This window comes from Ambystoma mexicanum, chromosome 3q (assembly GCF_040938575.1).
Source record: "Ambystoma mexicanum isolate Mex_15411 chromosome 3q, UKY_AmexF1_1, whole genome shotgun sequence".
Taxonomy (NCBI): domain Eukaryota; kingdom Metazoa; phylum Chordata; class Amphibia; order Caudata; family Ambystomatidae; genus Ambystoma; species Ambystoma mexicanum.
In genome coordinates, this window is record NC_090926.1 from 296,485,967 (window position 1) to 296,511,138 (window position 25,172).

The 25,172-nt window shown below is 45.3% G+C and overlaps 1 protein-coding gene across 13 annotated transcripts in view; it reads left to right on the forward strand.

Moving 5' to 3' along the window:
• Positions 1 to 25,172, forward strand: part of LOC138582484 (uncharacterized) — a 451,229-nt gene that overhangs the window by 135,030 nt on the left and 291,027 nt on the right. For 11 of the 13 annotated variants that reach the window (XM_069653811.1, XM_069653815.1, XM_069653819.1 and 8 more), the window contains exons 9-10: positions 11,391 to 11,462; positions 18,715 to 18,786. In XM_069653811.1, coding sequence (XP_069509912.1) covers positions 11,391 to 11,462; positions 18,715 to 18,786 — 144 coding nt within the window. The remainder of the gene's footprint in view (positions 1 to 11,390; positions 11,463 to 18,714; positions 18,787 to 25,172) is intronic. The other 2 variants (XM_069653816.1, XM_069653823.1) reach the window with 1 other exon arrangement.

Here is a 25,172-nt window from a genome sequence, read left to right on the forward strand (position 1 = left end):
CACATTTTGTATTTGTTGCAGTTTCCTTAGTAGTTAGTCTGGCATTCCAAGGTACATGCTGTTAGGATAATCTATCCTGGACACGATGAGGGATATGATGGCCAGTGTTTTGTGTGTGAATGAGAGGAATGGTAGGATGTTTGTAATTGTCTGGTGGTGTAAACAGCAATTCTTGGATTACCGTATGTTTTGGGGTTCTAGTGTTAACACTTCGTCCATGATTTTTTTCTTTGATTTCTTTTAATTATTTATCTGTATATGGTGCCGAAAGCCCACAGGCATCAGGGTGCCAGGTAACATTAACACAAAAAAACATCAAAAGACAAGACTATCAGCAGGGAAGTTAAGTCAGATCACGGATAACATTACTTGAAAAGAAAGGTTTTTAGCTCTCGTCAGAATCGTGTGGACTTTTGTTCTTCTCTCAGGGCCCAGGGAAGAGAGTTCCAAAGTTTGACTCAAAGGACTGGGAAAGATGTTCCCATTGTGTTAGCTCGCTTGAACCTTGAGTAATTAATCAATGCTAGAGTAGATGAGCGAAGAGTATAGAAGTACAGCTGGGATTAGAAAGGAAGGGACAGATTTTTTCAACAGTCGGAGGTAGTAGGTGCAGTTTTTAACCATTTGGTTGACGTGGGTTTCAGAACTAACTGAACACTCGAGGTGAATGCCTAATGTTTTCACCTTCTCGGATACCAGGATGTCACAGTTTTGGATTGAAAAAGATAGGTATCTGGGTTCAAGTTTAAGCCTCGCCTGAGATGACCCAAAAATCAACAGTTCGATCTTGTTCCAGTTTAGACACATCCAGTTCAAATTCATCCAGGTTTCAATATGGGAGTAGGTGTGTTCCAAGTTCCTGGTGTCGAGTTCATAATTCATAGAGAGTTGCAGGACTAACTGGGTGTCATCCGCGTAGTGGGTAAAAATAAACACCATTCCCATGCACAGAGGCTACACAGAGTTCTGATGTACAAATTAAAGAGAAATGGGGACAAACATGCTGCCTGAGGAATGGTACAATTAATAGGGGCTGGGATTGATGATTCCAAGGTTTTCTTACAGCTGCAGATGGTATTGGTGGGTTTCCCAGTTCTATGGGCCATGAGATCCGCTGATTGTTTCCTCTGTCTTCAGGTGTAATCATGATTTCAGTTTTGTATGGGTTAATCTTGAGGTTGCTGACATTCATGCATTGGTAGACCTCCTTGAAACACTCTATTAGGGGTGCATTCTCTTCTTGTATGTCACTGTATTTGAAGATTATTTGTGTAGCATGTTAGTTTGTGTTTTTTGATGAGGTTGATTAGCGGTGTCATGTAAATGTTGAAGCGTAGCGGTGATAATGATGAGCCTTGGGGTACTCTGCAAGTGGTGTCTTGTGGTCGGATTTGAAAGGTTTTACCCAAACTGTTTCTGTTCTTTCTGAGAGGAAAGATTTGATCCAGAGCAGCGCTGTGTCGGTGAGCCCTATTTCTTCCAGTCTTTTTATTAGGATGTTGTGGTTGACTGTGTCAAAGGCAGCTGAGGGATCCAGTAATATCAGTTATGATTTGGTGTCGGAGTCCGCGTTCATCTTTAGATTGTCCCACATTGAGACAAGTGCTGTCCACATTCTTCTCAAGGGTCTGAAGCCTACTTGTGCCTGGTCCAGTAGATGGTTATTTTCAATGTTCTCCAGTAGTTATTCATAGATGTAGGTTTCTAATAGCTTTGGATATGGGATATGTGAGATTGGTCTGTAGTTTGAAAGGTCTTCCACATCGCCCGTTTTGTCCTTGAAAAGAGGTTTGATGCAGGCCGTTTTGAATTCTCTTGGTACTCTACCTGTTGTAAGTGATAGATTGAAGAGGTTTAGGTATTATTCCAATGGTGTATCCCTGCTACTCCCATCCTTTCTTTCCCTTCCCCTGTATCCCTGCTACTCCCATCCTTTCTTTCCCTTCCCCTGTATCCCTGCTACTCCCATCCTGTCTTTCCCTTCCCCTGTATCCCTGCTACTCCTTCCTTTCTTTCCCTTCCCCTGTATCCCTACCACTCCCATCCTTTCTTTCCCTTCCCCTGTATCCTTGCTACTCCCATCCTTTCTTTCCCTTCCCCTGTATCCCTGCTACTCCATCCTTTCTTTCCCTTCCCCTGTATCCCTGCCACTCCCATCCTTTCTTTCCCTTCCACTGTATCCCTGCTACTCCCATCCTGTCTTTCCCTTCCCCTGTATCCCTGCTACTCCCATCCTTTCTTTCCCTTCCCCTGTATCCCTGCTACTCCCATCCTTTCTTTCCCTTCCCCTGTATCCCTGCTACTCCCATCCTTCCTTTCCCTTCCCCTTCAGCTTGTTAAACTGGTCGGCCTCAGGACACTTGAACAGTTTGACAAACTCACCTTAGCAGTGCAAATTGATCTCCCAATTGATTTCCTTAAAGGCAGAAAATAGCATCTTGAAATTAAAAAGTAAACATCTGCTGCTTGGTTGGGGGCAAATGTGGCATTTGGGATGTGTGCGTGGGTGCGTGGGCTGGATTGGGGAAAGGAAGGAGGACATTCAAACCACTGTCTTTCTCCTTCCACCAAATACACAGAAAACTGCACCCCCGGCTTTCTATGGAAACACTTACTTTAACGACAACGGACCCTAACCTCAGTAAAGGCTGGGGAGCAAGGCAGGACAGTGTGGTGATGTGGGGAAGAGGCTGATGATGCCATAATGTGGACAGGTCGCCAGAATCCAGTGATCTGGGAGTAGTGGCACCCCCAAAGTTGAAAAGAAGGATCCAGCAGTATGATGGGTGGCAAGGGCCGACTCTCCATGCAGACCTGGATTCACACCACTTGGGACCTGTGTGTCGGGGGACCATGGCAGGGCGTCCTAGTGGAAAGGTGCAGAGGCACCAGCCGTCTGCGGTGCAATGAAACTAGAAAAGAAGAGGGCTGTCTGACTGTTATCCTGGCCCAGTCTGCATTGGGAGGATGCTCCAGTGATCAGGGAGAGGCAGCTGAACAGCAAGGTAACAGTGCAGGGATCTGGAGAGCTTTGGACGTATGCAGTCTGAGACATACTCTGGTGACGCTGGGCAGATGTCAAGGTTTTGGGATCTTCTTAAAACACTCCACTCTTGACCTTATGCAGATTTATTCATGCGGCCCCGCCGCCATGCTGTGCCCTCTTTCTCCACATAGGCCAAACTTTCATAGCACCGCTCAATTATCGCCGATCACTCCTTAAGCCCCCCCCTTGCAGCGCAATGTCCACCGCGCTTTACTGCATCTAACTCAACCCACTGCTGGGAAGCAACTCCCCTCTTTCCCTTTGTGCAGTACCCTGATTAAGTGCTGCATGGGTGACACACCTGTGACCCCCCCACATTTGACCTCTATGTTCTGCACCGGGGTCCCCCTAGGGGTCCTGTTTAGTCTTATATTGTTCCCATTTATTTCCCTATTCTGCCTTGGCCCTCTGCCCCACTTGTATCTCTGGTAACCTGGTCAGTGAGACAGTTCCTTACGGCTTCACCCACTCCCAGATGTGAAAGCCAAGGAATGTAGTAGCACCGCAGCCTCCGAAGTACATGGCGGCCTCTAGCACTCTGGTGGCCCTTAGATCAAGATGTGATTTCTTCCAATTGACCAGCAGGCCTAGGTCCCCCAACAAGGTAGACACCACCCGTAGCTACTCTTTCAGCAACTGATGCCTGCAAAGCCCTCAGGAGCCAATCTTGTAATGAGGTGGTTTTCCGCTGGCACTGACCTATAGCGATCACTCAGTCTGGGCTGGGGAGCTACTGTGGGAAAAATGCAGGTTCAGGGCAGGTGGGCAGCTCAGGAGACCAACAAATCACCCCACTGGAGGGAGCTTCAGATAGTATCAAGAACCCTACATTGGTTCTTGCCTTATGTCCAGAACTGGCAGGTCCAAGTTAAAATGCACAACAGTATGGCGGTGGCATACATAAATAGCCAGGGCGGGGCTCGGTCAACATCCCTAAACTGCTTGGCAGAGGAGATCATGTTATGGGCAGAGAACAATCTTGGTTACCTTCGGGCAACCCACATCAGGATGTGGACAATGTCGGGGTGGAGAAACTTAGCCAAGTCTTTCCATCGGATTCTTGGGAGCTGGACCGAAGAGTTTTCAAAGGGACTTGTTGCCAGTTCAGGACCCTGGGCAGATATGTTTGTCCCCCCAAAAAATGCCAAACTTCAACAGTTCTTCTCAAGAGGTCTGATGCAGGGATCAGCGGGGGGTGAATGCAACGATAGCTTTCACTGGTCGGAGGGGTTAGTCTATGCCTAACTTCCCTTGGCCCTGTTACTCAAGTTCCTGTTCAAGATCAGTGACTCAGGGACGCAGGTGGTTTTGGTGGTGCCGGTATGGCGGAGGAGATGTTGGTTTCCACTTCTGTTGGAACTGGCGATGGAACTGATGTTTCCCTTGCAGGAGAAAATGGATCAGGTGGTGATGGGTGCGTCCCTTAGGACAGATGTTCACATACGATGGGGTGCCTGTAGGTTAAAAGGAAAGAATGCCGGAGAAAAGGGCTAACCTCTCCACTGGCTGCAGCATTGCAGTATGCCAGGAGGCCTGTGCCGCGGAGAGCTTTTGCTAGAAGATTGCCCTTCCCTTCCTGATTGGTGTTTTTGGCATGATTCTGATCTTCTGCAATGTCGAGTTATCTTACATTTTCTAAAAGAAGGCTTTGATTTGGGGTTGACAGTATCCTCACGCAGAGCACAGTGGGCAGCCGTTATTGTAGTGAGGGAGCTGTAGTGTCAGGAAGTGGAAGATGAAGGCCTGGTTCAAAACATGTTTAAAGGCCTCTCTCAGACACAGCCTATGGCTCAGGCAGGAGTCCCATCCTGGGACTTGCGTCTGGAGTTGAGAGCACTGCAGGAGTCATTGCCTCTGGAGTTGAGAGCACTGCAGGAGTCATCCTGGGACTTGCCTCTGGAGTTGAGAGCACTGCAGGAGTCTGTCTCCCTTCGAGTCCCTGGATTCTGAGGATAGTCAATGTTTGCCCTTGAAGGATGTTTTCTTAGTGCCATGCCACGGCGAGTCGAGATCTTTGCAGTATACTGCTTTCTTAAGGGTCATGCCAGGGGCGTTGATTTTGCCATGTGACCCTCGGTTCATTCCTACATTCACTTCGAAGTTTTATCAGGCACCAGAGGTGGTTTTACTGGTGTTTTGTCCTCTCCCTTCCTCTCCAGAAGAGAAAGGTTGGCACCTGCTGGACGTGAAAAGGGCAGTGTTGTTGTATTTGGACAGACCACAGGGAATTGCTTGTCAGGCACCTTGTTCATAACCTTTAGGGGTCAGGAGAGCCTCAGTGGCCTTGATCATCTGATGGATTAAGCACAGCATGGAGGAAGCTTACAAGGCCCAAGGGGTTCCCTTGCTTGGGAAACTGCAGGGATGGTGCTCCCGACGGATCGCAGCTTCCTGGGCTGAGATCAGGGGGCTCCTCATCCAGGACATTTGTCAGGGATCAACGTGAGGTGACCCTCACATACATTTTAGAAATGGCCATCTAAATATTCCCTCACATGTTGCCACAGTTGTTGGTACTGCTGTGCTGGAGGCAGTTGCTAAGCACCGAATGCAGTCATTAAATAAAGGTGATGGGGCTGCAACTTTGTGGGACGTCCTTTGCGGGTCACCACCGCACCTGCAACCCCCGATATCTTCCTTGCTACCCCTGTGGTCTCCCTTGCTACCCCATAAAAGAAAAACTAAAACAAAACGTGTTTTTAAAAAAATGTTAAATGGAAGCTTTTGGGCTGTGGTCAGTGCAACGTGGCTCTTTGTTTCTGGAGTGGTTGGCTTTCTTTTTCAGTCCTCTTAAAAAACAGGGGGTTCCACAAGTGTGACACTTTGAGCAGCGACCCTAAATAAGAAAGAATAGGAATAAAAAATAATTTGTCTTTCTGGTCTGTACAAATATTGCTAGACTCATTAAAGGTTTATTTCAGGCTCACTTCAGAGGGTGAGACACTGATTTAGTCTGTTCTCAAACACCTTTAAGTCACAATGCAGACAAAAACCTCCAAAAGGCATTTAGAGTAGAATAAGCATCCATTTCGTACTGTGTATTTTGTTTTTCGCAAGTTGCAGTTATAGCATGTTTTTTGCTGCCGTTGTCTCTGTTACGATCATCACAAGACATTCCATCTCGGTGTCCTCCGTCACTTGACAAAATCCTTGTGCCTAAAAGCTTTTGTACAGTGTAGAAATGCTTGACCATAGCACAGAAAGTGGCCCTTGATTTCATTGTGCCACAATGAATGCCTTGTTGTAATATCATTCCTATCTCCATAGCATGCTGTTCAGGATGTTTGCATGTATGGTGTAACGAGCGCCCAAAGTACGGGATGCTGTGTGTGTGTGCGATGTTTTCCCTGCGCTGCTCTGAATTCTTTAATGCACAGTTATGAACCCTCCCAATGGTATGTATTTTGCCAACCTCTGAAGCCTGAAAAGTAGATCCACGCAGGCTTGACATGCGGCCAACTTTGCACCAGACCTGCAGATGAACTGGCCTGCTGTTAAATCTCAGTTACCAGTTTAATGCTATCCACTACAGAGTGTAATTTGCTTTCTGACTTTGAGAACATTCAGACATTTAATTGCTCATTTTACACTAGCCAGTAAGACAGCTATAGCTGTAAGATAGGTCAGTGGGTTGAGCACTCACTGCTGCAATGTGTGCGTGATCGAGTTGCAGATTTGAATCCCCCCAAGGCCAACTCAGTCTTTCATCCTTCTGAGGTTGATAAATGAGTACCAACAGAGGTTGGGTGATAGTGTGCGCATATTTGTTCTATATAGAGTGCTTAAGCCTAAGTGCTATATAATAACACATCATTTGGCCTTGGACGTCTGCTTGCATCCACAGTAATTTGGTAATATGGGACTATACACACTTATATGAACAATACATATGGTGATCCATTCTTGTATGAATTGTATATCACATTACAGTGAAATTGTAACCATATTTTTCGTAGTGTACTCAGAAACAATGCTATGTGTTGCCACTTCCTGTTTTGTCAAGGGGTGAAAGGTCATGTTGTATAGCTTCCCGTGATGTCACTTCAGGGTGCGGTAAAATGACACCACTTCCTATGATGTCATCAGATGGTCGCGTGATGTCCCTGCTGCTACCGCTGGCATTTTGCTGCAACTTGCGGTCTGAGTGGTTATTGGCCCAGACATCTTTTTGCGTAGGCATGCCTCAGCAAGTAAGGGGACAAGGAAGACGGACTGTGAGGTAATTTGGGAATTAATTGCCAATAGTCTTCATTACTCCTAGTCCTGTTATTTCTTATCACATTACTTTCAACCAACCTCCACGATATGATATAATATGGCATTTTTAATGCGCCTGTCCACAAGTGTTTCAACATGCCAAACCTCCTGATTTAGGAGTCAGACTCCTGATTTGGGAACGTTCAACTCTCCCACTTTTGGTGACAAAATCTCCCTCCCCGGTGCTGCAAAATGCTGGCATGTATGCACCACACCCACTCTAACGTGGCTATCTAGGTCCATAACTGACTTGGCATGGACCTGGAGGGGCAGGGCCAAGTAGGGTGTTATACCCTATGTAGTAAAAGGAGTGGGGTGTGAGAGAAATGGAAATAAAAATGGGCCCTGAACGGAGGTGAGAGGCATCAAAAGAAAGTAATGGGACAGGGAAGGACAGGACTAGGAGTAATGAAGATTACTGGTAAGCAATCCCCACATTCCCCACCATTTGGCTTCATCAACCGCTCATTCCCCACTCACCTGTGCGCGGCCCTCAACAATCCCATGTTGGCTGGTCTTTAGGGAAATAGAAATAGTTAAAGGACACTATCCTGTTACAATTCCTCCCATCCGTCACTTGGTTTCTTTTTTTGTCTAATGGCAATCTGACGCACGCGATACGAGTGAAACGTGTCTTCTAAAAACAATTTGAAAAATACAGTATATTAGCTGCCTGGACAAAATCGCAGGGTACAAGTAGCGTTAATTGCGGCTTTGGTGGGCGGGGTGGCTCATTATTGGCTCTGAGCCATCGCCAAGGCCCTCACCCTGCTTGGGCCTTCTAGTACTCTGTCTGGCAAGCGGTTAATGGCTAAGCCCACCTCCAAAGCAGTAATTAACACTGCGGGACCACTACCTCTTCAATCCTTCCAGGTTCATATGCCAGGCACCAGCTTCCACCAAGGTGAGTCTCTTATGGCAGTGCACTCTGATACCCCTGATTCTCTGATGCTTCAAAGGCTCTGTTCTCAAGCGAAAAACAGTGGCCATTCGGCACACACAATCTATGTCTAAGCAGTGGCGTGTCCAGACTCTTTTGATTGGGGTGGCCCAAGTGGGGCACTGACTTATGCAGGGGTGGCATGAAGTACGAGTGTCCGCGTGCACGTACACACACTGGGGCGACAACTGGGGCTACCAATCAGATTCCAGGGGTAGCACATGCCCCCACAGGCCACTCCTGGGCATGCCTATGATGTAGGCCTTGAATGGCATTTCTTTTATGTCTGTCCAATTTTCCCGATCTATTGTTCCTTTTTATTACCCTTTCATCAGCAGGTGCTCCTTACTCATTCTTCCACTGAATCCTGCAAAGCCACCATAGACAAGGACTGCCTCCACCTTCTGTAATGTTTCAGTGTGCACGTCATCTATGGTCGAAATTACATGCTTACTTTCAATACATTGAAATGCACATTTCTAATTGTGTAAGAAGTTAACCACAAATGGGCTCAATAAATGGCCCCTCCCTGATCTCCACAGTAAGCAGAATTCTAAAAAGGTGGGACTCCTGGACTCTTGGGCCACTGATCAGAGGGTGTTGCCAGAGATGTCTTTATGGGAGGGCAAAAGGGGCACAGGCCCTGGGCCCTAACCCTGGAGGGGGGCTCCACATGGCTGCCTGATTGAAATCAGTCAGGGCCCATTTGTTCTACAAAACTAAAATATCACATACCATATTTGATTGTGCGTTGCTGAGGTACCACTGCAGCCAGGCTGTTGCTGACCAGTGCATTTGGCTTGGATCAATCAATTCTATAATGCTTTTTGTATTCACTGTAGTACACACAGTTTATTCAGTCATGATTGCACAACTCCTGAAGTATTCTCACACGTCTGCGGGTTATATATAGATCGTGCGCCATACCGAAAATGAAATGCATATTGATACATTTGAGTGCCATGTTTGCTTAGAAGATAGCTCAGTTTGTTAGGTACTGGTTACAGTGATTTGTGTTCATATTCCAAATTGCAGTACTGAGTTCCTTACGGGTGGCGTTGTTTAGCCTAGTGCTTGATATTTCTTTTCATGTAGGTCATTTAAGTGGAAGGGGTTCTAGGCAGAAGAGAGCCAACCAAATGTCACAGACCTCTGACAACCATATTTTCTAGTCTGCTCATTTGGCAAAAAATAGTCTGCTTTATTATACAATTTGAAAGGTACTTCTGCACATACTAAACAACAGTCCCTAATTTTGTCTTTCGAGTGTATGTAAAGCTTTAAAATACAATTGAAAATCCCAGATGAAGACATTAAAGCTCACATCAATTAATAATGTGGTGCTAGTATACTTGCCTTGGTGAAAATTAAGCTAGAATAATTGTCCTTTTGCAAAAAATACTTCTATATAATTTTGTTTTTTAATGTTATATTGGATTATTATGTGAATTGTGTGCATTCCAAGTCAGTTCTTAAAACAATAAGGCATTATTTTAGTTCAAGAAAATGAAATAATCACAGATAATTGCACCTTGCTCTATGATAAGAACTCGGAAACAATGTGGTCATGTGCAGAAATTGTAAATTGGTCTCAAATCTCAGCTTCACCTCTTAACCAAAATGTGTGATCTTGGGCAATTTATTTAATCTTGCTTTGCCTAACATGTCCACATTTCCAGTCTGTAAAGGTTTGAAAATTCTCAGGGCTCGATTTTGTTCAAGGTGCAGTGAGCGTGGTAAACACTATGCTTCATTGTGCCTTGTCTTAATGCCCAGATAGTCTCCTCATTCTCAGGGGGTCCTAGGCGTTGATGCAGAGGACGATACTGCTGTGTCACAAACTGCCTGCATTTTGCCTATTTAATAGGTGGATTCCAAGTTTTTGGCAGCAGTTTCGTATGGTTGCACACCATTTGCAATTTAACAAACGCGCTGCCAAAACACCCTTTTTGAATTCCATTTATTTCTAAGCTTTCTGCTGCACTGTGGAACAGTCCTCACAAGCCCTCCCTCCAACACCCCACAAGACAATAATCAGGTCATTAATGCAGAGTTAATTTCAATTATGTGCAATATATCTACATAAACCAACACAATTATGATCCGGCGTACTTGTGAGATTTCTTTTTTTTGTTGAGAAGCAGTAAATCTGTCAATGTTCTCTTAGTGCAAAGGCACGTGTCCTTGCCTCGGTTCTCTGGTCACGCTGCGCCACAATAGTGAAAGTGCAATAAGCGGACCACCACCAAAAGAGGTAGTGTATGTATCAGACAGACATTTTTAGACTGTTACTACTGTGGAGCAGTGACACCAGAATCCACATGCAAACGACCCTGTTACGGAACTGGTGATTGCCAGGTTGGTTTCCAGTCAATGGTGGCAACAGGCGCACAGGTTGCTGAACTGGCGCATTTTGTGCATCCAAGACCATCAGAATAGGTGTTAATTTCCGAACATGTTGGTAAACTATAATCCAAAATTATTTCAGCAATTTACACCTAGTCGACAATCAGCCCCTCTGTCTCTAAGAATCATTTAATTCTAAAGGTATACTCTTCAAAAAAAGTCTCACTATTGGTTTTACTGATTACAGTGTTGAATTGTATATAATAATCATGATCATTGATATATTGCACGCCACCAAGCCATTTGTGACTAATGGCAAAACCACTTGAAAACCATAGCTTCTAATTTATATCCACAATCCACGCAATCGTTGTTTATTAGTCCAATTCCATCTAGTCTGCAGAGGGTAAGGAGGACTGGTAGGGAGTAGCATGCATATTTTCATTACTGCAGGACAAAATATTAAGCTGTGGGTTGTGATCGGGATGTGGGGGTGGCGACTAGGGATTTTGTATCCCGTAATTTCTTTGATACATGGGGGCCCAAAGGAGTCCCTGCCCTGGGCCCCAAGATTCCTTCAGATGCCCCTGGGTGTTGCCCAACTCCCATGGGAAGGAAAGATTGTACGTTTGTAGGTAGCCATTCTTTTCGGCTGCTTGATTCGTTTTCTTACAAGTATGTTTTAAGTACAGAATGTGTTTCCTGCTCTGTCTTCCACTGATGACTCTGCATGCTATCATATGTGTTCTGTGCATTGATGAGATTAACATATGTTCACCATCTTTATTCCTTTGAGCAAAGATGATAGATGTGAAGTACTCGGCACTGAAGTAATAGAGGAAATTTGTGACCTGACACTCGAGGATGCACAGGGTGTGTCCTTCTTTACTCTTAGCCCCTCTTATAATGATACTTAGATTTGTAGTACCTTGCATGCAAAGTTGGTTGCACAAGTAAAATTGGTCTCCCCGCAGTTCAGCCGAGTAGACCAATAATGCAGACAGTTTAGCAATACATGATCTCAAATCTACCTGCTGAAGCAACATCTCTGCAGCCCTGCAATACACGATCTCAGGTATCCTAGACAATTCTACCTGCTGAAGCAGCATCTCTGCAGCCCTGCAATATATGATCTCAGGTATACTCGACAAATCTACCTGTCGAAGCAACATCTCTGCAGCCCTGCAATACATGATCGAAGGTATCCTGGACAATTCTACCTGACGAAGCAACATCTCTGCAGCCCTGCAATACATGATCGGAGGTATCCTGGACAATTCTACCTGACGAAGCAACATCTCTGCAGCCCTGCAATACATGATCTCAGGTATCCTTGACACATCTACCTGCTGAAGCAACATCTCTGCAGCCCTGCAATACAGGATCTCAGGTAGCCTTGACAACTCAACCTGCTGAAGCAACATCTCTGCAGCCCTGCACTACATGATCCCAGGTATCCTTGACAATTCTACCTGCTGAAGCAACATCTCTGCAGCCCTGCAATAAATGATCTCAGGTGCAGCCCTGCAATACATGATCTCAGGTATCTTTGGCAAATTTAACTGCTGAAGCAACATCTCTGCAGCCCTGCACTACATGATCCCAGGTATCCTTGACAATTCTACCTGCTGAAGCAACATCTCTGCAGCCCTGCAATACATGATCTCAGGTGCAGCCCTGCAATACATGATCTCAGGGATCCTTGACAATTCTACTTGCTGAAGCAACATCTCTGCAGCCCTGCAATACATGATCTCAGGTATCTTTGGCAAATTTACCTGCTGAAGCAACATCTCTGCAGCCCTGCAATACATTATCTCAGGTGCAGCCCTGCAATACATGATCTCAGGTATCTTTGGCAAATTTACCTGCTGAAGCAACATCTCTGCAGCCCTGCACTACATGATCCCAGGTATACTTGACAATTCTACTTGCTGAAGCAACATCTCTGCAGCCCTGCAATACATGATCTCAGGTGCATCCCTGCAATACATGATCTCAGGTATCCTTGACAAATCTATCTGCTGAAGCGACATCTCTGTAGCCAAATAATAAATAATCTCAGAAATGCTTGCCCAATCGACCCGCTTGCAAGCAAAGATTATCTTTTTGCTGCTTTACTCCCATATACATTCTTTCTTTTTGCATTGTTTGGATTCCAGACCTGACTTTTTTTGGAGGTAAGTAAACCCTTCTGCTTTACTTCCATTGCTTTGTCCTAATTTTTATAGGTAAACTGATCTGTCCATAAGACTACCAGTACTGAGAGACAATGTCTCTCTTCATGGATGTATTGTATTTTTAAAGCTGCACACATCACCTTACAGTAAAGTGTGGTTAGATTAGTTTGTATTGTTGTAACGTTTTCTTTTGTAACTTTGTGGTTATAAATATGATGTGTCTAGGATGGGCTAGTGACAGTGACTATTCTTTCCACCATGTTTTGAACTTTTTACTTGTGCACTTGTGCAATTATCACAAATGGCTACTAAGAGTGGTTAGCACTGCAAAATGGATGTGCTACGAGATTTTCACCTCTCCTTTCGCCATATCATTCTTTGGCCTCCTTCCTGCCATCTTGTGTCTGGAGTTGCCATATTTGGGAAGCCATTTCCCAATGAAATCTTCTACTTTCTCAGGCAAAGTTGCAGTGTGTTTGTTACCCTGAATGTGGGTGTGGCACTGTCTGGTGCCAGTCCACATCCAGGTGCCCGAATGTCTTTTGTTGGGCAGAGTGTGTGGCCGGTGGCTATCCATGATTGGAGGGCAACTCCCAGTTTGAATGGTGCAGATCCTTACCATTGATGGACCTGGTCAAGATTCCAGTCTAAAACTTGGAGAAAAGATGGATTCCTGCAACCATTTAATTGATCATCTTTGGAGCCACTATGAAGACGTGCAGCCTGCTGTTGACCCGAGGATGACGGTTGCAACAGACCAGCATTGCCTTCAACTAAGCCCAAGTCCTGCTGATGCCATGCTCCTCTGACCTGATCTCAAGAAGAGCCTCATCGGTGCTTGGGCAACTGGACAGGTGGGGACAGCCAGTCCCAATGCCCTGCTTGAGGATAAATTCCTGCTGAGCCTTTGGAAGTGCCCCTGGATCAACTGGTAGACTGCCCGGCTCTCTTCTGGGCAATCTCAGTGCAGCCATTGCATCCTTGGAACTTGGAGGATCTTCAGCTCGTTCTACAGGACGCCTGCTCATGCATTTTCATAAACACAAAAGGAAGGTTATCCCTACTCAAACAGGAACTGGGCAATAGATCAAGTACAACAAGGGTTCTTCCTGGTGGAAACATATGGTTATGGTCTTAGTTATTAAGCTTCCAAATGAATCCAGAAGACACTCTAAACTGGGTATCAAAGTGCAAATAGTGGTTTATTGCACTCTTATATAATGTGCTTTATACAGTATTTTACATTGTTTAGAAAGACAAAAATTAATTTACATCAGTTTGGAAGATTTTTCTTCAAGCATTGTATCATGGCAATAAGTCTATTGACATCATTATGTGCACAGAAAGAGGGAGTATCCAGTGTCTCCCACTGTTTAGAGAAGAGAGGTCGGGTAATTGTGCAGAAAAGGTGTTTTAGGTGCGATAAATTATAGCAGCCTAAAAAAGTCATTAAGGCTCAAAAAGCCATACATAAACAACCAGGGTCGATGCTAAAAAAGTGAAGAACAACTTGAAGCACATATGGGGTAGATATACTTCAACAGAGCATTTCAGTGAAGTAGGAGGATCACCTTCATCAGGACCAAAATTATGCTGTGCCATAAATGGATGCAGTATATAATACAGTGAGGCTCCCAGCAGCTTTACCAATGGAGTTTGAATTCCAGGGTTTGGAGGCTTATTAAAAAATCTTAGTAGAGAGTTCAGTAAATCATGGTGGATGAATCATGATGGTGGATTACGAGGGGTCTCAGTCTTGAAAAAGCATAAATCCGCTGTGCCGGAAAAGTCTGTCAGAGTTTAGCAGAGTGCGAACATCATGTGCACCTATGCATAGTAATGAAAAGGGCTGAGAGATCAGGGGCTTCCCGCTGCTAGCAGCGGCTTGCATCGGACCTGGGAAGCTCCAGATCTTTCAGCCCCTTCCCTTACTACGCATAGGTGCAGATGACGTTCGCACTCAGCCAAATCCTTTGAGCAACTCCCTAAGCCACATACCATAGCAGCATATATGGGATTATCTGCTGCGAAGACTAATGCGACCTTCGCATAATTGGCTGAAAGCAATGCTTACATAAATCAGTAGGAAAAAGTGAAAAGAAGATGTCTCTTTATGAAGAGAAATGTACTTAACTGAGACGAGTGGAGTACTATAGAGCAGGAGAGAGTATCGTACACAGGGGGAGCCCCCTGACTTGATCATGTCTGCTAGAGGTGGATCTGCTACGAGCCATGGTGTCGCCAACTTTCGAGAAGGTATAGACACCAGTCCAATACGTTGGAGTCCCGGCGCAATCAGCAATGGAGAAACCGTTTTGTAGCAGGTGGTGGCAGAACCATGTCCATATCGTGTTGGGAAGCACACTCAATGAACCATGCTGAGACCATCAGAGAAGGGAGTGTGAATCGCTTCCTAACGCCAGCACCTGTATACGGCAGCAGTCACAAGGGAAGGCAGGAATCGGAGATTGGCAACCGAGAAGACAAATCCCAAAGAGGAACAACCAAGTGAATGACAGGCTCTGCAATGTTCCCCTTCATACATAGAGGTAACAGGGAGAACGAGAGTAGCGGGAGGCTGCCGGGGCAACAATAATGGAGAGAGAATATGGTCCCAGTAATAATAACGAGATACTAAATATAAAACTGTTTAACAGGAACTGTGCAAAGCAGGTGAAGAGAACAAAGACTAACCCTGTGTTGGAAGTAAAGACTGAGAACAAAGACCAGTGAAAGAAGGGAAAATACCCTATGAATATAAAGGTGAAGAGTGGAGAAGGTATGTCATAACTCCTATAATAAAGAGTGAAGAAAAGACTATCATGTGAACAAGATATTTAAAGAGAGAGAACCCAGGAGAGGGGAGATACCAAATTGGATGAAACCACATCCAAGCTGAGAAAGCCTGGATTAACATACTGTGTTAGGGCTACACATCCAGACACAAGTGTGACAAAGTATCACAAGAAAAGGTGTCAGAGGCACATCACTAAAGATAGTAGAACAGCCAAGAATGTTGTAGAAGTGCTACAAGAATTAATCAAGGAGATATCCAGAGACTATTATAGAATACTGTGTAGGAAACAAACACAAGAAAGAGAGACATTGAGACAAAGAGACTATAAAAAGATGACAGAATACCAGGGGAATTAGGCCATTCTCCAGAGCTCATTTAAGGTGCTTGTATTAGTGGTAGGGTCAGGTAGAATTAGGTTTGGATGGAGGACATTCTTTCTTTGGGACTTCCAGACCACAAGCACCTTTATTTCCTTTAGATAGGCAGGGAAACCTCTCTAGCAGTAAAGAAAGATAGGCCTTCTTTTAAGCTTATGAAAAGCAAGTCAGAAGGTCCTTAATGTGTCTGACTCCTCCTTCCGACCCGCCACAGATTACACTTAGTTACTTAATAGCAATTTCTCAGAAAAGTAGGTCCTTTCTTCGAAAGCCAAGGTGGAGAGAAAGGTGCAGAATGTTGAGTCTGGGGAATCTTAAGGCAGTTTAGATCGCTGTAGGCATTCTATAACTGCCTTTCATTGTTTGGAGATCAAAAGGCAGGTCCTTTCTTCGTTGGCATCGGGTTTCTGGGCCTAGTCACCGGTAATAAAGCAGTACACTTTCAGAATTGATCTCTGAAGCTCCATGGGACAATTTCTGGAGCGCAGCATTTCATACACAAACATGAGCGAGTCTTTTCAGAAGTTCACTGGTACACATTTCTTTTCAAAACACATTTTCCCCGCTGTGTACTCAGTCATCATCCTTCTGAAGAGCAGTGGGCCATCCACAGAGCAATGGTCCTAATCATTAGTCTTTCCCTCAGGACAAAGCAGTGGTAGTCTCACAGAATTGATCTTATTGGGCTAGTGATTTCACTGCATCACAGACCAGTTCCTTAGTATCCAGAATTTATTTTCATCCAATCAGCCAGTCCTGCACTGAGCAGTTCTGTTTTTCAATGAAAGGAGTCATCATATGGGACTCTCTATAAAAGATAAAAATGAATTCTCTTTAAGACTATTCAAGTTTTAAAACTTAGAATTATAATTCAGAGTGATTTGTTCTCCAAATACGTACCGTGGGTTGGACTTTTAGGCACTGTGTATATAATCCACTAGCAAATGAATTATGTATTCAATGCATCAAGGTTGTCTGGCTAGGAGTGCAGGGTGGTAGCAGGGATAGTTAGGGACCGCTTATTTAGAGCAGAGTGTTTTGGGCCTGAGCAAGGTTTTAGGTAGAAGTGATGCTAGGAACGATTGTGCATTTAGATAGGCAATATATGTATGCAGTTCAGCAATTTTGGAAATCCTCTGTTCCTCCTCTCTTCAAGTTAAAGTATCACTGAAGGAGGTGACTATAGGAAATTCCAGCAACAGGTTTCCAAGTTCAAAGGTTCATCTATGTAAGAACACATTTGGGTATTAAATGAGAAGAAATTACGAATTTATGGTCTTGGGCATTCGGAAGACTAAGACTGAGGTACAAGCTAGAAATAGCTTGCGGCCTCATTACGAGTTCATCTGCAACCGGCCGGTGCTACCGGTGGGTTGCAGCCGAACTCCTAACGCCGTTTCTACCGCCTGATATCCCGGTGCCACCGGCAAGTCCCGGCAGCCCGGGATATCAGCCGGCAGAAAGTATAAGTCCCCATTCCCATGGAGTCCTATAGGACTCCATGGGAATGAGGACACGGAAGCACCTGCACTGTTGCTAATGGTGCCGGTGCTTCCGTGACAGCTCCGCCTACCAGGGCTGTTGCACCCATCTGGTCACACCTGCGGGGCGCAATGGCCCAGGAAGGCTGAGTTGGAGTGTGGCGGTCCATAAAGGATGCCGTTACAGTGCAACTGACACCCTTATTTCCAGACTGCCACACTCAGAATTGTCTTTTCTTTTCCTTTGTATGTAGAACTCGGACAATGATGAAAGGAGAATTGTTTTTAATGCTATCAGCAGAGCCTGCAGAATTCAGCCAGTGAGGGCATGCCAAAATGACATCAACTCTATTTCCTCATTGATGTGAAAGGCCGTCACGACCTAAGGAGCAAAGGAACGATGTTTCTTAAGCACAACTTTGTCTCAGTGGAACACTGTGTAGGGTGTCCTAGAAGCACTAGTAACCTGGTGATATGTCCTACTGAGTTATGATCCACCAAAAAAAAAAGTTTTCCATGTCAGTAGCATCATATCAGCAGTGGCCATGAACTCATGAATGTTACGTGACAAAGCAGAGAGCGCAGCATTCAAATCTCAAGTGGGATGAGACCTCCTAACAGGAGGAAACAATTGCAGAACCCGCTGGAGATGCTTCTTAACTTGATTGTTTAAGGGACAACATTTGCCAAATGACTTTCTAAATGTCTTGATCGCTCACAGATAAGTCCTGCAGGACTTCACACAAACATCCAAACAGGTCAGGTATGAAATGAAAGAAAAGTGATCCAGTGAGCTCTGTCTTGGATCCACCTTCTCCTGCAGTGTCTCCAGTGACAGGAACATACCTTGTTCTTATGTGGGCATCTCATGAACCACCTCTCAGGCCATGTAAATGATGTCAAGATTTAGAGAGACTCAGATGGCGCAGGGTTGCTTCCTCAGGAACTAGACGGTGAAACTTATTGATTGAGGGGAGGTATGGAGATAATTACCCCCACTCTTCTTTGCAGGCTCGGGAGATATGTATTCCCGGGTGACCTGAACCTTACCCGCTTTGACAGCTCCAGCAGGTCAAGAACCATACCTGATGGGGCCAGAGTGACACAACCAGAATCATAGAGCATGTTAGTGTCTGTATGAGCTACAAGTAAATCTAAAACGCTAATATGATATCTGTCAATTTGCTTCACTTTAAAAGCAGGGTTACTCAATGATTAAGTTAGGTTATATATAAATAAGTAATATCCAGATAGACTTTTTCACTATTGTGATGTATCTTCTTTTCAAAGGTGAAAGGACAGATGGCTACAACATTGAGCTATCGCAGAGCAATTCCGAGGTGATTATCACAGAAGTTGTCGGTACGTTATTTTGTACTTTTATTGATCCTGTAATGTTTTACAGTAATTGATGTTGACCACAATATATTTTTTTCTAATACTAAATATTTTGCTTGTGCAAGCCTTCATCAATCGCAGCCGATTGGCTCTCCATTCCACAAACTCAGGAGCTTTGGAACAGGCTCAAAGTTCTTTGAACAGAAAAAGTCAAAAAGATCAAAGAGGTTATTGACCACTCCCACAATTCCTGCATACTACAATATAACCCTCTTTCCATCCTATACTGGCCCCACTTCCTTCTTCTTCAGTCTGACATAGGTGAATTCATTTCCCCTTTTTGAAAGCAGTAAAAACAGATAAGCTGTGAGGGGACACCTGTCACTAGTACTTTATATGAAGAGATTCTGGCGGGACCTGTGATAGCTCAAGCCATTGCCAAGATGAGTCTTTTGAAATATTGCATGAGTGAAAGCTGTCTTACATCATAGTCTCTTGGCTTCAGTAACCTGTGAACTGGTGCTGCTGAGCCACTGTCTCTTACTCTTGGTACTAAGTCAACTGTAGATGCTCTTAGGACCGTGGGTACGACTGGATTACATTAGTGGAGTGCCCGGGCCACAAGTCACAACATACATGTCCTATTGTAGCTTAATAGCCTTTAACAGTGCTCTTGCACCAAACTGGGAAAGTGTTTGAATCTCAACTCTCAGTAAAGTTCTCTATTGTACTCGACTTCTTTTGTCCACACGCCTGGGCTATATTGCTGGAGCAGTTAGATTTCCACTTCCCCTAGGCTGTACTTCTCTGATCAACTGGAATTTAGTAGTGCATCTGCGTTTCAGCAGGCGATCTACACTGCAACACCCAAAAGGCAATTCTTCTCTACTTTGTTTGACTTTAATAGTACTTGTGTACTTGGTTCACTTTCGTTTTCTAAGAGCATCACTCAGCTTTCTTTGATCTTCTTTACATGGTCCTCTTATGTGTTATCGCTCTTATACGTCACTCATTTTGCTTTGTAAGCTCTTGGCTACTTGGCCCACTTGATTCTTATTAGTGCTCCTGCACTTGATTTACTTGGCTTGCTTGACTTGTCTAAATTTGGTTCACTTCTGTATGTTAGGGCCTCCATGCCTATTGGAGCAATTGAACCACAGTTGCCATAATATGGCCCTTACTTGGTTTGCCTGCGCCACTGCACATTTCAGAGTGTTTCAACCAGAACTTCCATAGAGCAATTTTCCCTGGTTCACTTGGTTTGGTAGCACCACAGGGCTCCTTGAATTGACTGAACCACAGCTCCCACAAAGCATTTCTTCACCGGTTTCCTTCATTACTCAGTGCCACCGCACGCCTTGGAGGGTTTGAGCCAAACTCACATAACACATCTCTTCCTCTTCGTGTCATCTATGGGTTACTTGTATTCTCTGTGTGGATTGTGACCTACATTGGCCATATATCCCACCTCCTTAGCCCCGCTTGAGACTGACTTAGTTTCTATGTTCTTTCTAGACATCTATCGCCGGTGGGGTATTTAGGGCTTCCTCCAGCACGTGCTCCCTCCGTATTGAAGCTATTCAGACCCTGACTACTCTACTTTGCTCCCCTCTCTTCGCTTTTACCCCCGCATGAGCTTGTTTGTGAGCTCATGCTGGTCTCTCTGCTGCTCCTGGTTTGTCTTGCTTCTCAGGACAGCTATGTGGACTTGCTTTCTTACTTTTCTTGGTGCTCAGCTGTGCCTCTGTGGCATGCCATTCACTTGATGCCCTTGACAATGCCACACAGCTACTGCCTCTCCACCAGCACCCTCCAACGGCTTTTAGAATTGTTCTGTCCTTTGTGCGTTCTTGACCTACTGTAACCGCCTCCTCCCCAGTCTCTGGCCTGCTCGTTCTCTTCCTCCTCACTCTGACTCTCTTAAATTCTGTTATGTGCCCTTTAATTCTTTGAACAGTAGCTACTCTCGCGTGGTGAGGTGTTGACCAACATAAGAGGAAGCCTCTTCTCTTCCTGTTCTCCTTGCGACAAACAGGGGAACCTCATCACCCTCGATTATGATTTAGTTTGAACTTGATATGCCACATGTAGAATTGGCTCTCTACACACCAATGTGGCAGTGATGCACGATGCAGAAACTTTGTCAATTAATAACCTCATATAGTCAGGAAATGACTGCTTGCAAGAACACTATCTTTGAAACTGTGGGGTCTGCATGTTGGTTGTGGTGCTCAGCCCTTGCTGGTCTCTTATGCCAGGTATAAGTTATCTGTTTGAATTCAGTATTGTTTGCAGGCCACTTCTAATAAGGGCTTCTCTTCTGTAAGGGGGAGGAAGTAAGACTCTGACACGGAGGGGTCATTGTGATTGATAATGACGTTTATTCAAGTGGAGACATTAAAAGAAAGCCCTGACCTGCCCTATCTCTAAGAGGGGATTCCCTGCCTCAACGGAAATACTAATGTCACAGTCAGGATGTCAAAAGCAAAGGTCCACATTCTTGTGTCAGAATACTATCTCTGTCCCTCACATTTGATGCTAACCTAAATCAAATCGATATCTCCCTGGTCTAGAGGAATGGCTGCCTTCGCCTGGACAACAGACAGTTCTTGGTTTGAAAGTTCTCAAAGTTCAGTTTCCACTGGTGGGGGAATGTCTCGCTTGCCCAGCCTTCCTCAGGCTTATTACACAGTTCACCAATTGATGGGGCAATGTCTCCTTCCGCAACCTTCGTAGGTTTCCCTTCTGTCTTTGTGGGTCCCAGACCCGAGTGGCAAACCTGGTTCCTTTTGCTACCAGGTCAGGTACTCCAATGAGGAAGAATGGTTTTGATGCTCCTCCAGACTGTGGTGGGTCCCTGCCACCTGTTGGCAGACCTGGCTCTCTTCTCAACCAGGCACTGCGATAAGGAAGAGTGCTTTGGATGATTCTCCAAACCGTGGTGGGTGTCTGACCTTGGTTGGCAGACCTGGTTCTCTTCTCTGCCAGGCATTGCAAATATGTCTCAGGAGGATAGCTCAGGGGCAACATGCTCGCCTTGGAAGCAAGGCGACACAGAGCACCACAGGTTCGATCCCAGATTTTGCGCTTAGAAACCTCTGGGTATTAAGCGCATTATAAATAACATATCATATCATAATGAAGAAGAGTGGGTTGGATGCTTCTCCAAACCGTGGTGGGTCCTGACCCTGTTTGGCAGACCTCGTTCACCTCTCTTCCAGGCACTCCGACAAAGAAGAGTAGTATGGTTGCTTCTCCAAACTGTGGCAGGTGCCTGCCCTTAGTTGGCAGACCTGTTTCTCTACATTTCCAGGCACTGCAATGAAGAAGAGTAGTTTGCATGCTTCTCCAAACTGTGATGGGTCCATGACCCTGGTTGGCACACCTGGTTCTCTTCTCTGCCAGGCACGGCGACAAAGAAGAGTAGTTTGGATGCTTCTCCAAACTGTGGTGGGTCCCTGACTCTGTTTGGAAGACCTAGTTCTCTTCTCTGTCAGGCACTGCAACAAAGAAGAGTAGTTTGGATGCTTCTCCAAACTGTGGGGGGTCCCTGCCCTAGTTGGCAGAACTGGTTCTCTACTTTTCCAGGAACTGTGACGAAGAAGAGTAGTTTTCATGCTTCTCCAAACTGTGGCAGGTCCCTGCCCCTAGATGGTAGACCAGGTTCTCTACTTTTCCAGGCACTGCGATGAAGAAGAGTAGTTCGTATCCTTCTCCAAACTGTGGTGGGTCCATGACCCTGGTTAGATAACCTAGTTCTCTTCTCTGCCAGGCACAGCGACAAAGAAGAGTAGTTTGGATGTTTCTCCAAACTGTGGTGGGTCCTTGACCCTGGTTGTCAGACCTGGTTCTCTTCTTTGCTAGGTACTGTGATGAATAAGAGTAGTTTGGATAGTTCTCCAAACTGTGGTGGGTCCCTGACTCTGTTCTGCAGATCTGGTACACTTCTCAGCCAGGCACTGCGATGATGAAAAATGGTTTGGATGCTTCTGGATACTGTGGTGGGTCCCTGGCCCTGGTTGGCAGACCTGATTCTCTTCTCTGCCAGGCACGCCACGTCTCGTAGGGGTTATCCTCCTTCCCCCCACTTTACATGCACTGTTGTCTTTAGGGTTCCTTGTACCCTCTAGGGACCCTCTAACCATAGGCTCAGCCACCCGAATACCTATAGGGTCTTGGCTGCAGCTTTCCGGTCAGTCGTGGGCTTCCCTGTGTCTCTCTCTGGCTCACCTGCACTCTGGGGCTCTTTCCAGCTTGCTGCAGCGGCTTCACAGCTTCCGATGCTTTTCAGCATGTCTCCCTCTGTCAGACCACATGGTCCTGTAGTGCTGCGCTGCTGGCACTCTCCCCAGCCTGCCTATCAGTTCTCCATCTTTTCACGTGTCCCCTGGACACTTGCTTCTTGCCTTCCGGCATTCCAGTATCCACCTGTGAGTCTGCGGTGAAAGTCAGCCATGTTCTCGGTTCCTCCAGGGAACATCTGCCTGCCGGGCAAGTCCGTTGTCAGATTTTATGTGGGTATCCAGTAAGGTCTGTGTTTGGAAACTAGACAGTTCATGCAAGTTCCTTTGATTGATCCCTCTGGTACTGAATTGATTGAATTGAATTGAATTGATTGTTTATTTGTATAGCGCCTATACACAATGTGTTTCAAAGCGCGTCAAGGAGGGAGGGAACATGGGAGAATACAATTACATTCTTACAAGTCCTTGAAACAAATGTGAGAAATAACTATCATAATTTGCCAGGCAACATTGCAGATAGTGCAAGTGCAAGGAACAATCAGGGAGAAGAAGGGAAGGGAAAATGAGACAAACCAGCAGTAACATTACTATGTTTGACGACAATTGATGTAGTGCATGAGTATACCAGAGAAGGGGGATGGGGTGGTGGGTTTTGGGTGGAGTGAGGGAGAAGCAGAGGAACAAAAAAAAGCAACTATAATGATAGGTCAGAATGACGTTTCAGAGTAGTGCTGGAGGGGTGAGTGGGAGGAAGACAGGAGGGAAGGGGGAGACAGACAAGCTTCTATCAAGGGTCACAGGACAAATGATAGGAGTAAGTGCTGAAGACATAAAAGGGGAGGTGGAGATGGAGAGGCCGGGTGGAAAGGAAGACAGGCGGCTACGATTACTATGCCTGATGAAAATTGGGTTTGTGCTAGTCTTAACAGGGAAGAGGAGGGGTTAGGGGTGGGGAGAGGGAAGCACCTCTGCACCTCTTCCTCGTCACAGTTTCGTGGCTTGGATCTTCATGATAACTACCTTCATTCTTCCTCGGCTCAGTCCTTTCTACTTCTTGCATTTTATAGAAGTATATATAGGATAGAAGGGTAGGAGTGGAGAGAGTGGCGGTGAAGGAGAGGTCTAGGTGTTAGGCGGATACCGTTAACCCCACTTGGTCCAGTGGGTTTACCACAGGATTACAAGTGCTGGTAGAGCAGTGTTAGTCCCCATTTATGGATTCTGTAGGAGTCCATTGAGGATGTTCAGCAAAGAATTCCCATGAGCGGAATTATCGAGTCATATTTCCGTTGATTTGTGGAGGAAAAGTGGACAATTTACTTCCAGCATTTTGCTCGATAGTTCCGCAGGAGTAAATTCCGCCAGAATTTGTAATTTGGTAATGCAGTAAAAAATTGAGGTCATTCCGATACTGCAAAAAAAGTGGTGGTTACCACCACTTTTTTCACGCACCGCCAAACTCGGAATTAGGTCATTTGTGTCCTTATCTGTCATCTTCCATCCTATTACTCTCCATGCTTATAGTGTAAGATTATACTGGGATATAAGAAACTTTTTTCATTATAGTTAATATTCCCTACAGGGCACTTCATATGTATGTTTTATGCAGAGGGATTTAGCATGCTACTTCGGAGAACAGTACCGCTTGTCGCGGATGGTTCAAAGAATACGCCAATGCTCTGACACTGTTCAAAGGTTTTTATTGAGATTTCAATGGGCTGTTTTGCCGTCCTCACTCTCATGTTTCGAAAAAGTACATGCTCTCTAACCCAGGTGCCCCTAACCCATGGTTGGTAGATACTGAATGTTTACCCCTACTTTCTAGGTTCTGACTTGTGCTGGAAGTGAAGACCTAAAGACAGAATGCCTTCTCTATCTAACCTCCGTGAGGTACTTCCCAAACTATCCCTACTCTATCCAGTTGTTAGTAATCTGAAGGGGTATGGGATATTGCCTTACAGACACTCGGCCCAACTCAGTCGTCTTTTTCTCACTCCCACAGATTCCTTTCCCACTCATTGTGTAGTGGCCTCATCTCACTACCCTCCTTCTTCAACTCCGCCCACCTCAGCTTTATCTAACCTCCTCTGTCTCTTCGATGTCTCTCTGTCCTGCTAAGCCTCGCCTCAACCCTTCAATTTTCCTACTTTTTCCACAACCTTGGGA